Source organism: Gekko japonicus, unplaced genomic scaffold (assembly GCF_001447785.1).
Source record: "Gekko japonicus isolate JY-2015 unplaced genomic scaffold, Gekko_japonicus_V1.1 scaffold469, whole genome shotgun sequence".
Classification (NCBI taxonomy): domain Eukaryota; kingdom Metazoa; phylum Chordata; class Lepidosauria; order Squamata; family Gekkonidae; genus Gekko; species Gekko japonicus.
In genome coordinates, this window is record NW_015173138.1 from 765,194 (window position 1) to 788,354 (window position 23,161).

The following is a 23,161-nucleotide window of genomic DNA, read 5'->3' on the forward strand; positions in this document are numbered from 1 at the left end:
CGGGTCGAAAAACCTTTGACGTTATTCTCCACGCCGTCAATTTCAAGCGTGGTATGTCATGATGTAAGAGAGGGGAGTCTGACAGGAAGAGGAGGTCCTGTACCGGTGGTAATTGGTGGTACATTCCCTTTGACAACTCAAGGACTGTCGAGAACCATGGTTGTCTCGGCCACCACAGTGTTATCAACATGCAGTCCGCTCCGTCTCGAATGATCTTGCGTACCACTCTCAGAGTACCACTCTCAGAAGTAGGGGTAAAGGAGGGAAAAGGTACAGAAGGCCTGAGGGCCAGGGAAGAAGGAGATTGTCTCTGAGCGATTGTGAGTTCCTGCCGCGTTGACTGCAGAACAGGGGACATTTTTTGTTAGCTCTGGTGGCGAAAACATTGACTTGGGGAGATCCCCACTTGCAGAAGAGTGGGAAAAGATAGGACGGGTTCATCTCCCACTCGTGGAGACTGAGCCTTGCTCGACTTAGATGATCTGCCTGCACATTCAGGTGACCTGGGATGTGTGTGGCTACCAAAAAGATGTCGTGGGCGATGCAAAAGTCCCATAACTGAATGGCGAGGTTGCAGGGACGTAGGGAGACCACGGTGGTATTGTCCATGAGGACCGTAATACATTTCCCTTTGATTATTGGTAGGAAACTCGTGACCGCGAACTGAATTGCGAGCAGTTCTAGAAGGTTTATGTGTCGACTTTGCTCGTGGGTGTTCCACTTGTCCCCGACGCACAGACCCATCATGTGTGCACCCCATCCCGACAGGGAAGCATCCATGGTCAGGGTGATTTGGGGTAACAGAGAGTGGAAGGGTGCTCCCTGGAAGATATTGGAAGGGGCAGTCCACCAAAGTAACGAGTCTCTTATGTTGGGAGGGGGGGATAGGATGACAGTGTGAGCGTTGTTCACTGGGTTGTAATTCCAGATGAACCATAGTTGTAAAGATGAGAACCAACGTAGTTGCAGCCATAAGGCCAAGTAGCCTTTGGATTTCGAAGGCAGTGACAGAAGGGTGGATATGGACAATGGTGGCTAAGGAAATGATGTCTGCCTCTCTGTCTTGAGGCAGGTAAGCCATGCATGTTGTGGAGTCTAGTATAGCGCCGATGTACTTTATTCTTTGGACTGAACTCAATTGAGACTTTTCTCGATTGACTTTTAGTAGTGCCAGTGTCTTGGTGATGTTTGAGACCAGGGCATTCTGGGAAGACGCTATCAAAAGCCAATCGTCGATATAGGGTAAATGGAGATACCCCGGAGACAAAGGAAAGCCACAACCACAATCATAGTCTTCGTGAAGACTCTTGGGGCGCTGGACAGGCCGAATGGCAGGGCTGCATACTGGTAATGCTGTTGACCAATCGCGAAGCGTAGGTATTTGCGGTGGGAGGGGTGGATGGTGAGGTGGAAGTATGCGTCTTGGAGGTCGAGGGTGGCCATCCAGACGTGTTTCCGTAGGAGTGGCATAATCTGCTGTAAGGACACCATGCAGAAGCGATGGTAGGTTTCAAAACAGTTCAGTGCCCTTAGATCTAAAATGGGTCGAACGCCTCTATCTGTCTTCGGGACTGTGAAGTATCGGGAATAAAATCCCATCCCGTGGAGGTGTGGTGATACCTGTTCGATGGCTCCCTTCTGCAGAAGGACGGACACCTCTTCCATGAGAGGTGGGGAAGGGGGTGTGGAGACGACGACAGGAGTAATGGGGTTCTGGTGATAGACGGGTATGAACTGATTCAGTGACAGGGAAGTCAAAAACTCTGCTTGGAGTTTGTTGCCCAGATCCAAACCTTGGTTTTTGGTATGGAGGTTTTGTATTTCTCACTGTGATGATTCAGCTTGCATTTCTCACTGTCATGATTCAGCTCAGCAAGCAAGCCTAGTAGATGTATTTTCCCATGAGGTGATTCAGCTAGCAAGCAAGCCTAGCTTGTTAGCTGAATCACCTTATGCTAGCTTTACCTGATGGATCATTGTATTTCTCACTGTGATGATTCAGCTTGCATTTCTCACTGTCATGATTCAGCTCAGCAAGCAAGCCTAGTAGATGTATTTTCCCATGAGGTGATTCAGCTAGCAAGCAAGCCTAGCTTGTTAGCTGAATCACCTTATGCTAGCTTTACCTGATGGATCATCACTTGGGAAATGTACAATAGGTTGCTGCATTGTTCGGTACGAATAACTGTACATTGGTATTTATCCTCCATCAGGAAGAATACAGTTGGACTCTTCATGTTATATAACTTAGTTTGAAAGTGTTTGAAATGTGATGTTGCAGTTTGAAACTGTTAAAAATGTGGCAACCAATAGAGCATAATAAGATATAGGGTATTCGTATGCACCCCCCATGGCATGGGCCAATTAGATACCCTCCCACGCGTGGGACAAGTTAAGAAACTGTTAGGTGGCTAAAGCTGGGAACTGGGGGTCTCTCACGGTACATGGGAGACTTCCAGTCAATACAACCTCCTCCAGCACATCTGTCGAGATAAGCGTTTCAGCAAATGCAGAACAGCAGGGATAGGAATGCAATAGCAATTTACAAGACACAGAATGAACTCCCCAACCCCCATGGCAGCATAGCTGACAGGGTGTTGCTGAACAACAGAGAGGCCTAGGGAATTCTCTTTACAAGATCTGTGTATGACGAGAGATTGTCGGATGGGGAGATGGGCAAATCATCAGCGACAGCCTGATTAGGAGACTTATGATCAGGGGAGGTGTGAGCCTCAGATGCTTCCGTATAGGAATTGTCTTCCATTGTATCAGAGGACTCCTGGTGTGGCATTTGGACAGGAGTATCCTGTTGACCAGTTAAAGGTCTTGGTGGAACGACAGGGGTGGAAACGACTGGGGTTTGAACGACCTGAGGGTTGGGAGGACGACTGTGATCCAAGTTATGCCGGGCAGGATTGTCTGCAGGAGGATGAGAGAGAGATGCTGAAGGTCTTGACCTGTAGGGCGATCTTGATCTATGAGCAGAGTGGGATGAATATCTATCCCAGTCGGAATAGCTCGCCTGAGTCAGCCATGGCCAGGATGGTAGATAAGCCCCATATAGATACCTTATCTGTCGTTGATCCCAAGACAGAGGTGGTGGCGGGGGCAAGAAGACTCGTGGGGATCGACTTCTGGACCATGGACGTCTCGGAGACAAAGCGGTAGCATGTCTTTGAGAGGAGCCCACGTAATCTCAGTTGTCGATATCGAAAGATTGACTGTGCAGACGTGGAGGGTGATGCTCCGCGTCGCATGAAGTGTATCAGTGCCGACGTGGATCGATGTCGGGAGCTTCCGATACCGTCGACGATGGGGAAGGAGACAGAGAAGGCTTTCCATCCATTTGATGACTTAAGAGCTCTACCGTTTCGATGTTGGAGTAAGGACGCTCCATTTGGTGGACAGGGGAGTCCAAGACGTGGATGGTCTGTATCGGTGGAGGGACTTGGGCCTCCGGTATCGATACAGTCGTTGGAGCAGGAGGCACTTTAGGGGCATCACCCAGTGCAGCCACCGCTACTTTCCCCTTCTTTGCCACCTTAAGGGGTTTGGAAGAGCCCTTCTTTGCGGACTTTTGCTCCTTACTTGCCCTGGACTTCTTTTTCACTGGCATGGAAGCGGAGGATTGCGCCTTTGATGCCGGAGGCTTCGGTGTCGGTTGGCCGATATCGGAGGCAGGCCTCGATGCCAGAGCCGTTGATGTTGATGGTTTCTCGCCGTCCATTGCTGAGGAAGGATATAGAGCCGATTCTAGCAGGGCCACTTTAAGGCGCGCAGCTCAGGTTTTTCGGGTCTGGTTTGAAAAGCGAGTGCAGTGGCGACAGGATTCTGGTCGATGAAACTCTCCGAGACAAAATATGCAAAGGGTATGACAGTCAGGGGGAGCAAGTTTACTTCTGCAACCCTTGCACCTATTAAAAAAAGCCCCACTTCTCCATAAAAATCAAAATGAAGAAGAAAGAAGGGGTGAGGGGGGGTAGCTCGAAGGCTCAGCTGAGGTAAAGTGGCAACCTCCCCCTCAGCAGTTTTTTTTTTTAAGTTTTTTGAAAGAACAATGAAGAAAAGGAATAAATTGAGGGGGAAGAGCCGTGAGGCAAAAAGCCAAGACACACGAACCGATTGGACCAACGAAGAAAAAGGTCTTTCCAACGCGGCGGTAAGAAAGGAACTGGCGGGGTTCCTGCACATGCCCGAGGTCTGGGCACGAAAATCCGTTAAAAGAGCTTGTTACAGCACCGATAGATCCAGCACGTGTGCACTGAAACCCATGGGTGTGAAGCACAGAGACCACGTCGAAGATCCAGACTCACTGTCAGGCATAAGTCAAGGAACTCACCTTAAACAGTGCTTGTTTGCCTGGGGCTGTGAGGGAGAAATGGGGGGGGGGACGGAGCCTCTGGTTTCCCTTCCAGCCTGTTTTCACCAATGGAAACAGTGGCAGGGGGACTTCTTAACCCTTTTCTCTGGCTCCCTGTGTCCTTTCTAGGGCACAGTGCTAAGCAAATGGGCACTGTTCAAGGTAAGTTCCTCAGATATATGTCTGATTGCCAGTCTGGTTGTGCACCCATGACACAACATATGTGGGGTGTTTCATGTATTAGAGTTCTCGGGGTAAAAGAATCTCCACTTCAAAAAACCTGTACAGCAGCTCATAGGCTGACCCTATTTCAAAGGGCTGCCAGCACAGCATCTGATTTAGAATCTTGTTCCTAAGTGCCTCACTACATGATACTGAGGAAATTCAGAGATACAGAATGAACTCTGAATTGAAAAGCACAGAGTTTGCTTATTAGAACTCAGTTGTTTAACACCAAACAGCATGGCTGTGGCTGTTTTTAAGGGGAAATTATTCAGAAAGACCAGAACACCAATATATTTTATCCAAAATAAAACTTTTATTCAAGGAAACTCAGAAAGAAGACAGGCATCAGGCATTTCAAACAATAAAGAAATCTACATTATTTATATCTAATTGCTTAACTAAGTCAAACGTTGAAACTTGCAAAAGGGGTACCAATCTTCGGTGCTGCAGTAAGAGTTAAAAGTCAGTTTTTTTCAAACAAGTTTAAGTCTGCAAAAGACTGCATGGGGATCACGGACACCTTCAATCAACCAGTTTCTGATAAAAGACTCAAAAGGTATCATTGAGCCACGCCTTGTGTGCGAAATGCTTCCACGGCATTGTGAAAAGCTGGTAGCACAAAGCATACCTGAGTTATATTTTTTATAGTGCTTATGGGAACTAACCATATTTTTCCATATTAAGAGGACACAGAATGAATGGATGAAACAAGAATCAAACATCTCCCTTGTTGGGGGCTCTATAACAAGGCAATTTGAATTGTATACAGACTTTGCTTGGTTTAATGGCTTTTCCCCCAGAGAAAGGTGTAACAGGTGCATCAGGCAAACACAATGATGTTTACTGAAGACTAGAATGTCTTTATCAAATGGAACAAAGGATTACTGGTCAAAGGAAGAAAGCATCTACAGTGGTTTTACCATAGCTGAACCAAGGTATAAATATTAATGAGTGTACAAGCACAGGCACACTTCCCCATAGTGGTAGAGTCCCATACTTACATAAGCCCCACTTCAAACATCATTGCATTTTAGCAATATATTCATTTTATAAGTGCCCCAGTACTCATTAAAAAAGGGACTATGCACATGGCAAAATACAATATAGCACCACTTGAAAAACATACAACACTTCTTCTACAACCATACAATGCAAAACTATATCTACTTCTTTCAACGAATGTAACAACTCTCCGCAAAGTGGTTTCCGAAGCAGCTTAGAATAAAAACGAAGAGGTTATCTGAAAATACAGTACAATAGAGTTTCAACCACACAATAAATTAACAACTGCTCAAAAAGCACACCACACACTGTCATTCTCAACAGTAAACTAGAAAATGACCCAGTTAGGACAAAGGGATGCTGGGTCAAAGAGATCCCAGGAGAACAATAGATTCTTTGCATTGTTTGCTGCTAGAGCACATTGCCTTAAACTTAGGTCGCTACATTCCAAACTTGCTATAGCATGTGGCTCTCCTAAACAAGTGACATTTTTGGGATAAGAAAGTGTTCCCTGGAAGTGCACTTTCATAACTGTCAGCCCTCAAAGCACCCTTTTAATTGCCACAATAAACAGGGTAGTTTGGTTGGGACACTGGCCAGTTCCACATATATGCAATGGTCTGCTTATTATTTGACCCTGTTCAAATATTCCATTAAGTCAAGAACAGCCTTATGCAAGTCCCAGCCTACCTTTTATTGCATCATGGAGCTGTGGGATGGTTATGCTAGGCATGAAGGTTCCTTGCTCTAGTCCCTGTTTAGGAGTAGGCGTCTACACTGCCCAGGTACTATCCTCAAGGAGTTTCTGTTTTCCCCTTTCCCAGCTGAGCCATGTGACCTGCCTTACATTTATTAGAAACAGGTTACAGGGACAGAGGAACAGGACAGATTTAAAGAAAAAGATTCTGGGAAGGATTGAAGTTTTCTTGAAGACTATTATTTTGTCTCTGTTCTAGTAAACAGCTGGTTTAAGTACCTGTTTGCCTATATTTCACCAGCCACATGCAAATCCAATGTAATCTAGATTTGCCTCAAGAAACAAAGAATATTATTTTTAAAATATAAACAACAAATGATTATAGCCTTCATCCCCAGACGCTTGTTTACCTCTGAACCCAGCTCTAGCGATCTTTCCATTGGAGCTGGTGTTAAATCATGAATTGGATTCTTTTAAAGGATGTGGTTAAACTAACAGCGATTGAGACAGATCCAGTCTTTATTCTGTGCCAACCAGCTGAGATTACAATGGAAGCTCATAAACATAAGAAGGGAAACTACCCTGCCGTTGGATCTACCAGCTTAGCTTTATTTTTCATGAGTACATAGTCCTGTAGAAAAGCTGGCATGTAGGAGAGGGGGATCCAGAAAACATTAGCATCCCGGCCTGCACTGTAGCGGATCCGTGGACGCCTGCTCATTATGGCGTGCTCCATACACTTCACAACCAGTGAGAGGTCTGTGTTCTGAAACCTCTGGACCAGTTGTTCTTTCTTTTCTGCATCTGGGGAGAGAATGAAACCAGGGGAAGAAAAGCATGCTGCGATGAGCTGTTTATCTGAGGACTCTTCAGTTTTAATATTCCTTTCAGCTCTTTGCATCTTCTCAAAATAAAGCAGTAAAGCCCAAGGGATCTCCTTCTGTGTTGTACGGCCCACCCTACCCACAGAAGACCGTACAGCCTCATTTATACATGCTACAGTCTTAAGAGACCTGCTGGATCAGACCAGTGGTGCATCTAGTCCAGCATCCTGCCTCACACAGTGGTCAATCAGTTCCTCTGGAGGGCCAACAAGAGGGCATAGAGGCAGAGACCTTCCACTGATGCTGCCTCCTGGCACTGGGATCCAGAGGCTGACTACCTCTGAATGTGGAGGTTCCCCTCAGTCACCATGGCTAGTAGCCACAGATAGACCTAATCTTCATGAATCTGTCTAAAGCTGTCTGTTCCTGTGGCCATCACTACTTTTAAAGCCGTCTATTCCTGTGGCCATCACTACATCCTCTGGCAGTAAATTCCACATTTTAATCACTATCTGTGACTAACTGTGAATTCAGCTTGATGGAGGAAGAGTGAAAAAGCTCACTTGGTACTGTGTGAAGAAAATCAACATATTTGGAGATATGCAACAGATGTAACACTGGAGAAGAAACGGGCTTAAGCTAAATTTTGTGCTAATGGTTTTTAAGTACCACTGAGTTTCTTTATCTAAGAACACATAATTAATAGTTCACAGCACTCCCATATCATTTACTTAAAGGAAGGTTTGCTGAAATACACCCGATGTGGATGGAGCCCAACCCATCGCTTAACATATAACCATTTATTTTATTTAGATATTCATACCCATCTTTTCTTCCCACTAGGGACCCCAAATGACTTCCAACATTGTTCTCCCCCCTTTTCATTTTATCCTTAAAAGGACAGCATGAGGAGGGTTAGGCTGAAAGACAGTGCCTGGCCTGAACACTCAAAGAGCTGAAGATTTGAACCTGGATCCCCCAGATCCTAGCTTGGCATTCTAACCACTACACCTGGCTCTCAACTATCCTTTTTCGCAGTGAGAGGAACCGCAGGATACCTGGTGCTTTTTATAGCCTCTCAGACAACTCCATTTGGGAAGGAAGAGCAAAAAGTCTCTTCCCACCTTGTAAAATATGGTCTCCTTGCTATTGGTCATGTTAGGGGCCTACTTCACATGGAGCAAAGGGGCAAGAGAAGGCTCATGGACCACCAGGCACACAGCTGTCAGGGACTGGGACAGAACTGCCACCCCTTTCTGTAGGATCTTTGCAAGCCATAGTACCTCCCTCCCTGGGGAGGAGCCACGGCTCAGTGGTGGAGCATCTCCTCTGCATGTAGAAGGTCCCAAGTTCAATCCCCAGCATCTCTAGTTGAAGGGACCAGGTAGCAGGTGATGTGAAAGACCTCTCCCTGATACCCCGTAGAGCCACTTCTAGTTTGAGGAGACTGTACTGAGTTTGATGGACCAATGGTCTGGCCAGGTTCCCCACTTGTGGCAGGGGACTCCCCACTGCCAGCAGGCACTTCCCATCACTGCTCAGCTGGGTGGTGGGACTAAAATGAGTGGGAAAATCAGGGGCAGTGGGCAGCCTACCAATGTGCTGACATCACTCTCTGTGCACCCAAAAGTGACCATCATGCTGACATTGTTCCTGGGAGTGACGTCAGCATATCACTGGTGATGTCATTACATCACTGGTGAGTCCTCCCCCATCTTGGTAAGGTGGGTTAGGCTGAGGCATGCAATTAGCCCAAAGGAGTTTCACAGCAGAGAACAAGGACTGGCACTGGGTACCTGCTACGGCCCAAGTGACCCAGCATGGAGCCCACTACCAACTTCTGAAGACCTTAGGCTAGATTCTTCTCCAGGTTGGCCCCCCTTCCTTGTTGCCAGCCTTGTGTGGGTAACCTTAAGGCCGCTTCCTATGTTTGTGTGTTCACACTTGGTCTGCAGCAGCAAAATGAACTCTCAGCCTTTAATCAACCAGCTCGAAAAAAGTCACTTGACTCCTTACCTTTTGCTAGATAATCCTCGCCGTACTGTTTTTTGATATCAGAAGGAAGCTCATTCCAAATGTTTAATTTTCTTTCCCACACTTTGGTTTTGTCAGAGAGAGGTGTGTTGAAGAGCCCAGGTTGAACACAAGACACATTCACTCCAAATGCTTTCATATCTCGTCTGTAAATTAAAGATGCCACTACTTATTTCAGTTTGTGTCGTGGGCATTATTTTCCCTAGATAGAAACCCTTATAGATATTTATTTCATGTAACCCCCAATATCTATTATAAAATGCATGAGGTTATGGTACAATTTATCAATCCTGAACTCTGAGGTAAAAACATGAGAAGTTCTTCATGTTCTCATATGCTGTCATCATTATCCTGATGTGTAGCCAATCTATAACTCTGGGTCAGTTTTGGATTTCAGTTAAGATTGCCAACTCTAGCCTAGGTAATTCCTGAAGATTTGAGGGCATTGCCTGTGGAAGGGGGGTTGGGGAGGGATTTCACCTAAAATCTATGGTTTCCAAAGAGTCCCTCTGAAGCTTCTCCAGAGCAACCAATCTCTGTAGCCTGGAGATCAGTTGTAGTTCTGAGAGAACTTAAGGCCTACATGGACACTGGTAACCTTTATTCAATTCTGTTACATCCGACTCCTTGCAGCTGCTGTATTACAATTTTTTAAGGGTTTTGTTCCAAAACAGACCCAGAGCACAATGCAGCAAAAAGAAAAAAAATAATTCAAGTGGCTACTCAAATACCTCAGCAATGTTCCCTGATGTTTTCAGAGAAACACATCCCTCTTAAGATATCACTTCCCCAACAGGCCAATCTTCGTCTGCTGGAGCTCACACAAATTGCCTTCCATTTTCCTCTTTATTGGTTCCCACAAAAAGAAAACACTTTGCAGCATAGAAAAAAACGTTAAATGGAGAGAGAAATAGTGGAAATGGGCATATGACTGCAAACTGAAATTATCCTTCATGAGCTTTAAAACTGATAGATATATGAGAAGCATTGTGTCATGAGTCCATATAAGTGTGTCATTTCTCACACTGACAGAAGACAAATCTATAGGAAACATTATTGTCTGGTAATTGGTACTGGAGCCATATATTAGCGCCTAGGAAAGCAAAAAGGATGTTGTTCTTACAAGTGTATCTGCTTGTAAGATCAACATTGGCGGCGGTCACACGGGCCGGAAAATAGGGGGGGGAGCGTGGCTGTTTGCCCCAGAGGAAAATAATGCGCGGCCGCCCGATCACACGTCCCGGTCGAGGTCCCGTGGTCGGGGAGAGATGCCGATCACACGAGTATCCTGCAGCGCGGCAAAGAAGCCACGCCGTGCGATCACACTAGCAATCGCTCTTTGTGCACATGCACTGTTGGGCGATTTTGCGCATCCTGCGGAGACTTGGGAGAACCCCCCCCCTGTTTGCAACGAACATCGGCGGACGCCGGATGCCATGTAATTCTACCGGAAACACGATCAGACGCCCGCCCTTGGCCCGCGGTTTCTGGAAACTAGTACCTCGTAAGTACTAGTTTTTTAATCCGCATCTTCGGCGGGAAGCCACGGGTTCACTGCGGGAGCACTGCGCTTCCCAGATGTTGCGGTGTGATCGCACCTGGAAAATCCACAGGACTTCCGTGCCTTCAGTGGGGCAAATGCTCCATGTGAACGGGGCCATTGTTGTTTTTTGCCTTTCTCAGACCCTGTATATGGCTCCAATATCATTGTTTTTTGCCTTCCTCAGACCCTGTATATGGCTCCAATATCATACTGGCTGAACAGATAGTAATGTTCTATACAGATTTTTTTAATGTAGGCATGAGAAATGGCACAAGATGGCTGGGTTTGCATTCACACAGAACTGAACTGATCGTTTAGAAATTATCTTCCCCAGAAGGTAGACCAGACTAGTCCAAGCTGTTGTGAGCTCGAAAGCTAAGTTTAGCCAAGGTTAGTACTTAGGTGGCAGACCACCAAGGAAGACCAGAGTTGCTATGCAGAGAAAGGCAATGGCAAGCCACCTCTGAATAACTCTTGCCTTGAAAACCCCATAAGAGATCACTGAAATTTGGTTGCGAGTTGATAGCACTTTATTGTTGTTGCTGTTGTTGAATTGTTACAGTCAGATATTTGACAGGTAGATGGTTTGCAATTTGAGATCTAGCCAAATTCTTGGGTATTGCAGCTATATCTTCACAGGATCCTTGCTGTTCCAAGAAATACTGTCTTCTAGAGTTGAGCTGGTATTATTTGCTCAATGCCCAAAATATCCAGGTGTTTCTTGAAACTCCTAGGCACTGTTCCAAGGGTACTCTATTCATAGGTCTTGGTATTTTGGAACTTCTCCTGTTCTTTCTTTTCTATTCTGCTGTCTCCTGTGATTGTCTCTGCAATGTCAGTGATCCAAACACGATTTCTCATTTTTTTCCTACAATTGTGAGATCAGAAGTATTATGCACCAGGTGTATCTGTTTGCAGCTGAAAGTCCTAAAGAATCTTTGTTTCATCATTCTCCACGATCTTGTCTGGTTTGTGCTCCCATGAATTTCTGGTTGATGGTAAGCCATACTTCTTGCAGAGTCTAGTGTAACATAACTATTGTGACATTCTTTATAGTCTGAACAATTTTACTGCAGGCCCTGACTACGTGGTCGACTGTTTCATCCTTTGTCTTGCAAAGTCAACATGTGCTGTTATTATTACTGGTCTTCTGGATCTTGAGTTTCATACTTTTCATTTCGAGAGCCTGCTCTTCTGCGGCTAGAATGACTCGTTCCATTTCTTTCTTCAAGTGACCTTTTGGAGCCACTTCCAGATGTTTTTGTTATCAACTTTATTCATCATCATTATTATCATCATCAATTTGTCACAATCAGATGTTTGACTGGTAGATGGTGTTCTGTAATTTGAGGCCTATCCAAGTTCTTGGGAACCACAGATGTATCTTTGCAGGATTCTTGCTGTTCCAAGTTGTTATTGTTGCTGTTATGAGGTAGACATGCCCTGTGCTGCTCCACCTTCTTGCTCCTCTCTGAACATCTTTGTACACAAAGAAGCAACCTACATTAAAAGGGCTTGATCCAGGTGATATGCAGATCCAACATCTGTGCACAGATGATTCTTATAGGAACCTTTCCTATTTTTAATTTTTTTGGGGGGGTATTTCTTATTGTCCCAGTCCGGTGGCCGTGGGACATAGACCCCACCCCCCAGAGATGCCCCAACCACCCGACTCACCTGGGAACCAGCAGAGGAGCGGAGCAACCACAACGCCATGGCAACCGGTGGAGCCGTGGCCCGGCTCCTCATCGCAGAAAGCCCCGGGAGAGCCAACCTTTGGCGACCCAGAGGGTTGCAGTAGCATCGGCAGAGTGCAGCCCCTGGAGCTTGCACCCCAGAACCTTGCCCCAGCGAGCAGCCGACAGGACCACCACCAGCACACTTGCGACCACGCCCAGAACACCCAGGGTGGCGGCGCAGCCCCTGGGCCGACAGGACCACCACCAGCACACTTGCGACCACGCCCAGAACACCCAGACAGCGTCTGGGCTTATCACCGGGGGCAGGGCCAGACTGGGAGTAGAGGGGGGCGGGGAACACAGGTGGTGCTGGGAGGGAAGAAGGGGGAATAAAAGGAGAGAGATGCAGAGGGGCCAGGGAGGAGAAACGTGCAACAGAACTGAGCTGAGAGAAACGGAGAGCGAGAAAGAAAGGGAGAACGAGAGGTGTCCTGCACATGCCGGCAGAGGAACTTAAGTGGTGACGTTAACCCCGTCCCCTGCCTATCTGAGGCCCCATGGCAAACTCCTCCTTAACAAACTCTCTCCGACTCCCAGGACCGTCCGCCCTGGTGGGTAGCCAGATGCCACGGCCGGGTCAGCTCCCAGACCACAGATGGAACCTGACACTTATATGTTCATGTGAGTGAGTGTGCACCTGGAAGCCATGGTGACCTCTGGTGACTGACTCTGTGTGCACCTGGAAGCCATGGTGACCTCTGGTGATTGTCCCCTACTGGGGGCCTGGAGGATATTCAGAGAGGTGACTGAGTAAAGCCTGCCCCCACCTCCTGCCTCTGGTATTCCAAGGAGGTCTCCCATGCAAGTACTTGCCAGAGTCGACCCTGCTTAGCTTCTGAGATCTGATGAGACTGGGTTTGCCTGGGCTGCCCAGATCAGGGTGGAACCTTTCCTACGTTTTGTCCTTGCCATTTCACCTATGCATGTCTCTGAACAGCTGTGCAGGCAGTGTGAGGAGTCACTGGAAAGAAAGAATGGGAGATTCTGATCCAGGCCTTCTCCTTGTATCTCAGCCCATATCAACTTCTCAAGAGTAGTTGGCGGAGAACAGAGGTTTGAGGGAAGAGGAAGGACAAGGGTTTGGCTGAGCCCTGTGGGTAGGATTGACTACTCTGGGTTGGGATTTTTTTTTTGGGGGGGTGGCACCTGAGGAAGGCACGGTTTGGGGGGGAAGAGGGACTTCAGTGGGGTATAATGCCATACAGTCCACCTTCCAAAGAGGTCACTTTCTCCAGGTGAACTGAACTCTGTCACCTGGAGATCACCTGTAACCCCAGGAGATGTCGGGCTACAACCTGGAGGCTGGCAACTCTGCCTGTAGAATCCTCCATATGTAGGCACTTGCCTGTGCTTGGACTGGGTTGAGCCTGAAAACACATGGTATGTTTAAGAGCGATTCCCCCCCCCCAGACTAGATTTCTCTCTTAAGCAGCTGATCAAGCCTCCCCTGCCAATTATCACTTTACCTTAAACTGTCGTTGAAGGCCTCCACCCCAAATTTGGATGGACAATAGCCTCCTGAGCATATTGCTACACAACCACCAATGCTGCTTATGTTTACTATTCTCCCTTTGGCTTTCTTTACCAAGGGCAGCATATTTAATGTAACGTTTATGAGTCCAATCAAATTCACTTCAATTGGTTCTCTAAAGTGCTCAATGTTCAACCAGTCAGTCGGCGCTGAGGGTCCCATTTGCCCTGCATTATTGATCAGGCCCCACAGACCTGTGAAGAAAGGAGACAGAAAAACAAACCAAAGATAGTTGGTCACATTGGCAGATGAAACATATAGGCATAGAGTTATATGATTTGAAATTGTTTTCTAAAAGGCAGAGAATTATACAGTAAGATCATTGCAATTAGACAGTATTATTGCAATTAGAATCCAGAATGTGATGAACTGACTAAAAATTATACTATGTGGATCTCTTCATTTGAGTCAGTGTAGTGGGTTAGAGTGGTGTGCTGCGACTGATTAGAAATCCACAGAACAGAAATCGAATCCAGTGGCATCTTTAAGACCAACAAAATTTTATTCAAGGTATAAGCTTTCGTGTGCACACACACTTCTTCAGATACATTGGAATGGAAGTTACCAGTTCATTCATATAGGTAGAGCATGAGCAGCATATTAGTATAAACTTAATTAAGGTTGTTTAACAGATACAAGGACCAGACTGAAATAATAAGCTTAGTTTATATGGTCACCATTTGTTCGGATTTAATTCTGGGAGGAAACAGGGAAGCCATCTAGCTCTACAGCAAGGGGGAGAGGCTCAATGACTAGGGCTGCAGACCTTCAGGTGGAGCCTGGATGTCTCCCAGATTAGAAATGATCTCCAGGTAACAGAGATCAGTTCCCCTGGAAAAAACAGCTACTTTGGACATTGGACTCTATGGTATAATACCCCACTGAGGTTCTGCCCCTCCCTAAACCCCACCCTCCCCAGGTTCCACCCCCAAAATTTCTAGGCATTTCCCAATCCAGAATTAGGTACTCTACCAATGACTAGAGTTGCCAGCCTCCAGCTGGTGGCTAGAGATCTGCTATTACAACTGATCTCCAGACGACAGAGATCTATTCACCTGGAGAAAATAACTGCTTTGGAAGTTGGACTCTGTGGCATTATGCCCCAAACTCTGCCCTCCTGAGGCTCCACCCCCAAAATCCACAGCTATTTCCCAACCAGGAGCTGGCAACCCTAGTGTGGTTCTTGTTCTTGGCCTTAGCTTAAACCTCCGCCTCCACTGCCGCTCGGACTACAACCAGAAGAGGTCCATTTTATCCTTCCAATGACTTTACAACACAGGTTGCATTGACAGTGTATGATTTGCCTAAGGTCACCTAGCGAGCTTCCATAGCAGAGTAGAGATGCTAACCCCGGTCTCCCAAATGCTGGTCTAACACTCTAAACACTACCCCACACTGGCTACACAACCCCACACCACAAAGAAACATCCCCATTCATTCATTTGCTCATTGTTTAGATGGCCAAGTCCAGATCTCCAGGAGGCCCCTGTGCCTGTGGCACCAAAGTGGAAATGTCACCAGGTTGGGGCCCTTCATGGCAACACTACTCTATACTAAGAGTAGAACAGCCTATCAGAGTCCGGTTCTGGTAACTCTATCTTTGGGCAACTTAAGGCAGAATTTAGTTATTCCAGCACTTACCTTTCTCTCCTACTTCCTTTTTAACACTTTCTGCCACCAAACTGACGTTGTTTACGTCTGTCACATTCAGAAACACTGTCTGGAGCTGCTTGGAAGCAGCCGCTCTGAGGCTGGCAGCTCCGTTTTCTGTCAGGCAGGCAGCAATCACCCGGAATCCTTTCTTGTCAAAAGTCCTGGCTGCCAGATGTCCAAAGCCAGAGTCACAGCCTGTGATAAAGATGTATTTCCCTGCAAGATCGGCAGCGCTTAAATTGTCGTTTGAGGTCCATCTACGCCACAAATAGTAGCCGGCCGACAGCAGAAACACGTAGAGGAATATTCCCAAGTTATCGTCTTCATGTAATAGAAACATTCTCTGGCGACTTTTGCCCTGCAAGAAAGGGAAACAAATACAATAAGAGCTCTCCTGGCACTGGGACGATGTGTAAACTGTGGTTTCCTTTACTGTGAGAGGAAGTTGAAAGGAAAAAGGTGTCCACATTAAGAACTAGGCATGTGTGACGCACCTTTAGCAGCTGAGAAAATATAAAATGACTCTCTAAGGCCAACAGAGCAGTGACCCTGCATACACAACAGAGCAAAAGCGATCCAAGTGTCTAATACTGCTGTGAAGCCATTCATTCTTAATTAAAATAAGATGTGGGCAAAGGTTCTACCCCTATACACACTTGTTTGGGTCTGGAGTGAGTGCCAGTGAACTCAATAGAATGCACTTACAAATAAGCTTACTACTCAAAGCGTTTCACATATATTACCTCACTAATGTTTACCATAGCAATGTAGGCCAATAAACTCAGTTGAACTCAGGCAGAGGAGTATGCTGGTAATAAAGTATTTTCTATTCGAAGAATGTCAGATTACCTCAGTAAACGCTTACCGCAGTCCTGTAAGGCAGGCCAGTGAACTCAGCTGAAGAAAATATGCAACCATACCATTAGGCTGTTAATACAGTACTTTGCATGTGTTCAGATCCAGTATATATTACCTGTGATGCATACAGGACAGGTCAATACCTTATCTTCATAGTAAGGACTAGGGGATACTTACACTTCACCACTGTGCTATCTCTGCTCTGTGAAGCCATAGCACTTTTTCAGATAAAGGTTTTTATCCTATGAAGCACGAGTGAGCTCTATGAAGCACTAAGGGAATAGAAAATACTTTATTACCAGCATACTAGTCTGCCTGAGTTTTGGTTCAATTGAGGTTGAGAAAGAATTTTTTGACTAAGTCTATCCAGAGCTGCTCCTGCCAACCTAGCAGTTCGAAAGCAAGAAATTGCAAGTAGATAAATAGGTACCACTTCAGTGGGAAGGTAACAGCGTTCCGTGCGCCTTGGTGTTTAGTCATGCCGGCAACATGACCACAGAAACGTCTTCGGACAGCGCTGGCTCTTCGGCTTTGAAACGGAGATGAGCACCGCAACCCTAGAGTCGGATTCGACTGGCTTTCGAGCAAGGGAACCTTTACCTTTATCCAGAGCTGAGCTCATACAACAATAATTTTGCTGAGTTGCTCAAAACATTGCAATCTTTGAGCTGCTCATGCAGTTTCAGAACGCTTTGTACAAAGACCCAGAGGCTGGTCGAAGACAAATCTTAAACAATGTTGCTGAGCAAAATTCTTTGCATGGTCACCATGCTCACGTGGCTCTGAGATTTAAGAAAGGATGCTTCTGTTACATGACCAGCATCGTCCAATATGCCTTGTGCTTGCTGTCTGCTTATCAGCAGAAGTGCCCATTTGCAAAGGATGTTGCACAGTTAGTATTGCAAAACGTGATAGGCAGATGTGTCTCTGCTGTAACTTCCTTTGGTGTTTCGCTCACGGATTTCTGAACTGCCTGATCTAGTGGTGCAATCACACTCTTGTTCAGCAGTATACTCATCAGAATGTAAAAGAATTTCACAGGGGCCACTGAAGAGTGGCTTTAAACCACTAACACTATAAATAGCAGCCCTTTTCTCTAAAGAAAAACATTTTTTTCAAAAAAATCATACAATGACTCTTACTTTTTCAAATAAGGAAATGAATCTTCCCAGTGTGGTATAGCCATTTTCTGATAAGCAGATGTTATGTTACTACTGTTATGTAGGCAGTTTCAGAGGGCAGTTTTGTGGGTCTGCAGTAGAACAGCTAGATATGAGTTCAGTAACACCTTAGAGACGGATGAGATATTTAGAGTATGAGCTTTTGTGAGTCAAAGCTCCCATCACCAATTCATCCCCCCAAATTTTGTTGATCTCTAAAAGAAGAGTTGTTTTTTATTATATTTTTCATTTTCAAAACAAAATAGTAACATTAAAGGGATACAGAGAAAAGAAAGGGGTTATATAGGGATTATGAAACAAATCATAGTTATCAAAAGTCATTATACTTACAGGATATATTGAACAAAGAAGTAAAGATATACTTCTCCCCGGCATCCCCTTTGTTAGAATTTTTAAGACATTTTCTACAATAGCTTCATCATTAATACATATTTTGTATTGCATATTTCTTCAACACTACATACTAGGTATAACTTTTAATATACCAAAAATTAAAGGAAGATCTATTATCTATCTCGCAATTAAAAATAAGAAGTAAGATATATTTTGTTCAAAATCCACTTCATTATACTTTTATATTAAAAACTTGTTCTTTTTCACCACTATATTACATTTGTGTGGCTTTACATTTATAAACCATTTTTAGAGTTTCTCATTTTAAGTTTGTCTCCTGCTTACATAACAGACACTCCATCTCTCCTCAAATTTCAAGATAGATCTGTTTGTCAAATAAGTTGTTAGTTTTGTCATTAAGAAGAGTTGCTTTTTATACCCTGCCTTTCTGTGCCTTGAGTCCAAAGCGGCTTACCATCGCCTTCCCTTCCCCTCCCCACAATGGGCACCTTGTGAGGTAGGTGGGGCTGAGAGAGTTCTGAAAGAACTGTGACTGGCCCAGGGTCACCCAGCAGGCTTCGTGTGGAGGAAGAGTGGGAATCAAACCCGATTCCCCAGATTAGAGTCTGCCACTCTTAACCATGACACCACACCAGCTTTTCACTGGAGCTACTGAGCTCAAGTTTAGCTGTTCTAATGTTATATTATAAAATAAACATGTAAATAGAATAATATATAAACATTCAAAATGAATGTATAAACAATATCGATAGATAGATAATACAACTATTACTATGTAAATAAACAATACTTACAAGCTATTACCCTTTATATAATCAATTATACACAATGTAAAATTTCATTCCTTGCAGCATACTCGAGTTTGGTTCTCTTTCAATATAATACAAAAGGTTGCCATCTATTTGTAAATATTTCCTGTATGTATGATTTTCTTTTCCAAAGATGTTTGTATGCTATAACCTTTTAAACCACACAATATACCACACCCTACACAACTGTGATTCAATTTGTGGTGATAATTTCCTTGTCCAGTTTTGACCTCCTAATATTCTGGCTACCACTAATAGGTTTTTAATAAGAATCTCATGTATTATCTGCACATCCCAAAGAAAATACCCTCATAAAGGTATTAATGGGTCATATCAGCTTCAATCTCCATGTTGTGTTGGAGACATACTAACATGCTTGCTCTGTAAAAAGCTTTCCAGAATTTAAGAGAAAATTGCAACCACCACTGTCACGGTTCAGGTGGGGTCGCACCTGACGCTGCCACCACTCTGGATTTAGGATCCCTTGAGAAGGCCCAGAGCACCCTCCCAAGACCTTCAGACCTCCCTTTTGGCCGAATAATAGATGAGAGGACCAGGCAGAGTACAACAAGGAAAAGGTTTGTTTTATAGGAGGACAAACAACAAGGTGCAGAATTATAACAGTAAGTGGGTGAAAAGAAAATAAATCTGTTATGTATTGCATTGTATATAACTGCTATGTGAATGTAAATACTGATATGTGAATCGCCTGATTGAGATGCCATGTTGAGCTTCATCCTGGGCTAGGATCCTAATGTAACCAATAGGAGCCCTAGCCCAGAGAGTGTCTACCAATCACGCTGTAAAGCGGGACCGCTTGTGATTGGCCTTTATATCTTCAACCTCATAGGTTGTTATTTGTACAGGGGGTGTGGCTACACTAGCCGGGAATGTTTAAATATCGACAAGCCAGTGTATGTATGTTCCGTTCCGTCCCGTCTCGTTCTGATGATGGGTTCTGGCTGGCGATCGTTGTACCGTAACTAAGCTGAAGAATAAACCGCATTCTTGCTGAAATCACTCTCCGACTCTTGTTAAGCGCACGACTTAACAAAATCAAATGACCTAATGCATCTAAATATATACAGTCCCTAGCTCACTATTCCAAGTGGCACTAGACTACTCACCCCTCCGTCAGGATGAGGGTCTCTCCCCCACAGCAGCCTCTCCTGGCCCTGTTCCCTGCGCAGAAGAAAAGCTTTTCCTGCTGCTCCAGATCTTTTATTCCAAGCCCTCCTCTTTTCCTATTGGTCAATTTTGGCTCCAAAACCTCTCGGGCTTCTGGGAGTTGTAGGCCCAGCCTCACCTACTGCTAGTCAGGCTCCCTGGGCCTAGTAGGCCTCTGGTGGCACAGCCCAGATCATGACAACCACTGAAGAGTGTTCTTGAACTAGTAACATTATACTTAGCAGCCCTTCCCCTAAAGAACCCACTGAATGTAGTATAGGACAGTGGTTCTCAGCCCTTTATATCTTACATCCCACCAATCATTCTTTCAAAGAACCTGGATCCCACTATGGTAAAAACTAGGGCTGCCAAATCCCCCCGGGGGGCGGAAATCCCCCCGCCCCAGAGGCCCGTTCCCAGACGCCGGGGAATCGGGCCCCGGGGGGAACCCCGCCCCAGCATGCACGTCACAGGGAAGTGATGTTATGACGCCGGGCATGCTGGGGGCGGGGCCACAGCCATACAAGGGAAAACTCTATGGTTTTCCCTTGTATGGTCGTGGCCCTGCCCCCAGGGTGCCCGGTGTCATGACGTCACTTCCCTGTGACGTGCATGCGCTGTGCGCGTGCTTTGCGTGCGTGCGCTCCGGGAGCCGTGCAGGAGTCCCCCGCCGGAGAGGTAAGTAACATTTGGCAACCCTAGTAAGAACAAAAATCCCACTTTTCCCAAGAAGGACATTTGCATGTCTTATAGGCATTCTGTTATTATATTTATTATCTATGGTAAATTTTAAGGACATCAAAATAACAGAAGCCCAATAAATTATCTGTGGCAGGTAGGGCCAGCCGAAATTGTCACATCAAAGATACTGACTGGTGGGCAGGGAAACAAGATTAGGAGAGACACCAAGTGTCAAAAGTTACCGCTAGCATGCCAAAAGATCACAGATGGGTAATCCATGGCAGGTAGGGTTGGCAGGAAATGGCATGTCACAGTGGCGGCAGGTGGACTCAAGGATTGATGGAAAGTGAATTCTTTGTTGTGAAAACTGAGTCCCAAGTAGAATACTTCATTGTTCCACTGGTGGTACACATACAACTGGTTGAGAGCCACTGCTATAAGCGATTTTCTGCTTAGTAGATATGACTGTTATGCAGTGGTTGTTTTATATCAAGGTTTGGGTCCTATGCTCTGCATGGGGAACTGCGCTGCATCAACAATGACTTTCTCACACCTGCCCTCTGCCCCCGCTGCACGGCAGCCTCAGCAGAGAAAGGCAGCAACAACCATCCCCAGATTCAATCCTGTCTCAGTGAGGTGGGCTGAAGGAGGTCACATTGCAACAGTCCCTGAGAAGAAAGATCAGAATGAATAAGTCATATGGAAGTCTGTGATTAGATCTTCTCGTCTTTAATTGTTTTGTTAATTTTTGTAAAAAAAAATTAAGAAGAAGAAGAGGAGGAAGAGGAGGAGATTGGATTTATACCCTTCCATTCAGTACCCGAAGGAGTCTCAGAGAAGTTTACAATCTCCTTTCCTTTCCCCTCCCCACAACCGACACCCTGTGAGGTAGGTGGGGCTGAGAGAGATCTCTCCAGAACTGCTGATGAGAGAACAGCTCTGAAAGAACTTGTAACTGACCCAAGGTCACACCAGCAGCTGCATGTGGAGGCATGGGGAACCAAACACGGATCTCCCAGGTTAGAGTCTGCACTCCTAACCACTACACCAAACTGGCTCTTTACAGTTTAAAAAAAGCTACAGAGGAGGGGATTGGAGGGAAGCCACAGCATATGGAGAGGGAGGGAGCTAACCCTTTCCCCACATACCATTTCCCACTACAAATCAAACACCAGTTTTGCCCTGTTGTGTCCTCAGATCACTGACAGGCGCCAGCCAGAGGCATCTAGAGCTACAATCCAGAAGACAATAGGGACTAGGCTCCTGAACTACAAGGAGCGAATAGGGACATTGGCGGGAAGTTCAAACCCGCCAATAGAACCTAGGGGTGTCCCTCCCCAATTGTATAAAGTTGGCCACATGGCCGTTAGTTTTTGTTCCATATGTTAAGTACTAATAAACGAGTCTTCTCCGATGTCGTGGTCCGCGTCCTGATGTATCGAACCCAGTACTTTTCAGGCCCCATGAGCAAAAACATACAGTTACCCCACACAGCTATTTTTTAACCAAAAAACCAAAACAAACTGCTGGAAGAACTGATTATGGATCTCAACTGGGTTCTCCCTATGCAAAGAGTTCAAGTCACCAGGGCATCAAGTGTGACACTGTCCAATGTAATCTGAGTACAATGTATGGATGCCACCATCCAGGTGGGATCTGGGGATCCCCCAGAATTACAGCTCATCTCCAGACTACAGAGATCAGTTATTCTGGAGAAAGTGGATCCTTTGGAGGGTGGACTCTGTGGCATTGTGCCCCCACTGAGGTCCCCGGTCCTCCCCAGGCTTCACCTCCAAATCTCCAGGAGTTCCCCAACCTGGAGCTGGCAACTCTACTCCCCCACTGGCTGCCGGCAGCCGGGGAGGACCTAGCAACCCAAGCATAATGAGAATCAAACACAGGCTTTATTTCATGCTGCTAAGTAACAAGTGATTAGAATAATTAGAAAGTACAGGATTGCTGAGTTATGCAAAAAAACAACAACCCTCACACCCCATGTTCTCGAAGTTTTTTACATACATTATCTCATTAATCTTTTACAACAGCCATGTATGGGAGACCGATATTATTGCCCCCATATTACAGATGATAATGGAGAGGCAATGCCTTGTTGAAGATCACCTGGTGAACTCTGAGTAAAGTTTTTTTCCCCCCATAATAAATTTTTATTTTCTATAGTACATACATCAAACAAAACATAACTAAGACAATCTTAAACAGAACATAACATATCCTTCTCCTCATATAACCTAAGTATTGAACCTAAATTTTTATATATATTCATTATAGGTTTGCGTTGGTTTCTAACCACTTATATACATTTGACCAAACTCTTTGAAATAATGAATTCATATTCCCGTGAAGTAAAGTTTTGAATCAGGGACTGCCAGCACGCCTCTTTCACTCTTAAGCAACTATACTACACCAGTTCTACACTTAGCAAAGTATCAGCTGAATGGGTACTTACTTAGCCAGTCAAAGACAGTGTATTGCCAAGTTGTTC

The 23,161-nt window shown here is 45.4% G+C and overlaps 1 protein-coding gene across 1 annotated transcript; it reads right to left on the reverse strand.

Annotated features, from left to right (window-relative positions):
- Positions 1 to 5,016: 5,016 nt before the first annotated feature.
- Positions 5,017 to 23,161, reverse strand: DHRS9 (dehydrogenase/reductase (SDR family) member 9). Its single transcript, XM_015422248.1, has 5 exons — positions 23,126 to 23,161; positions 15,597 to 15,966; positions 13,891 to 14,149; positions 9,125 to 9,288; positions 5,017 to 7,088 (listed from the first exon to the last, which is right to left on the reverse strand). Exons 2-5 carry the CDS (start codon positions 15,946 to 15,948, stop codon positions 6,862 to 6,864), a joined length of 1,002 nt encoding a protein of 333 aa, XP_015277734.1. The 5' UTR covers positions 15,949 to 15,966; positions 23,126 to 23,161; the 3' UTR covers positions 5,017 to 6,861.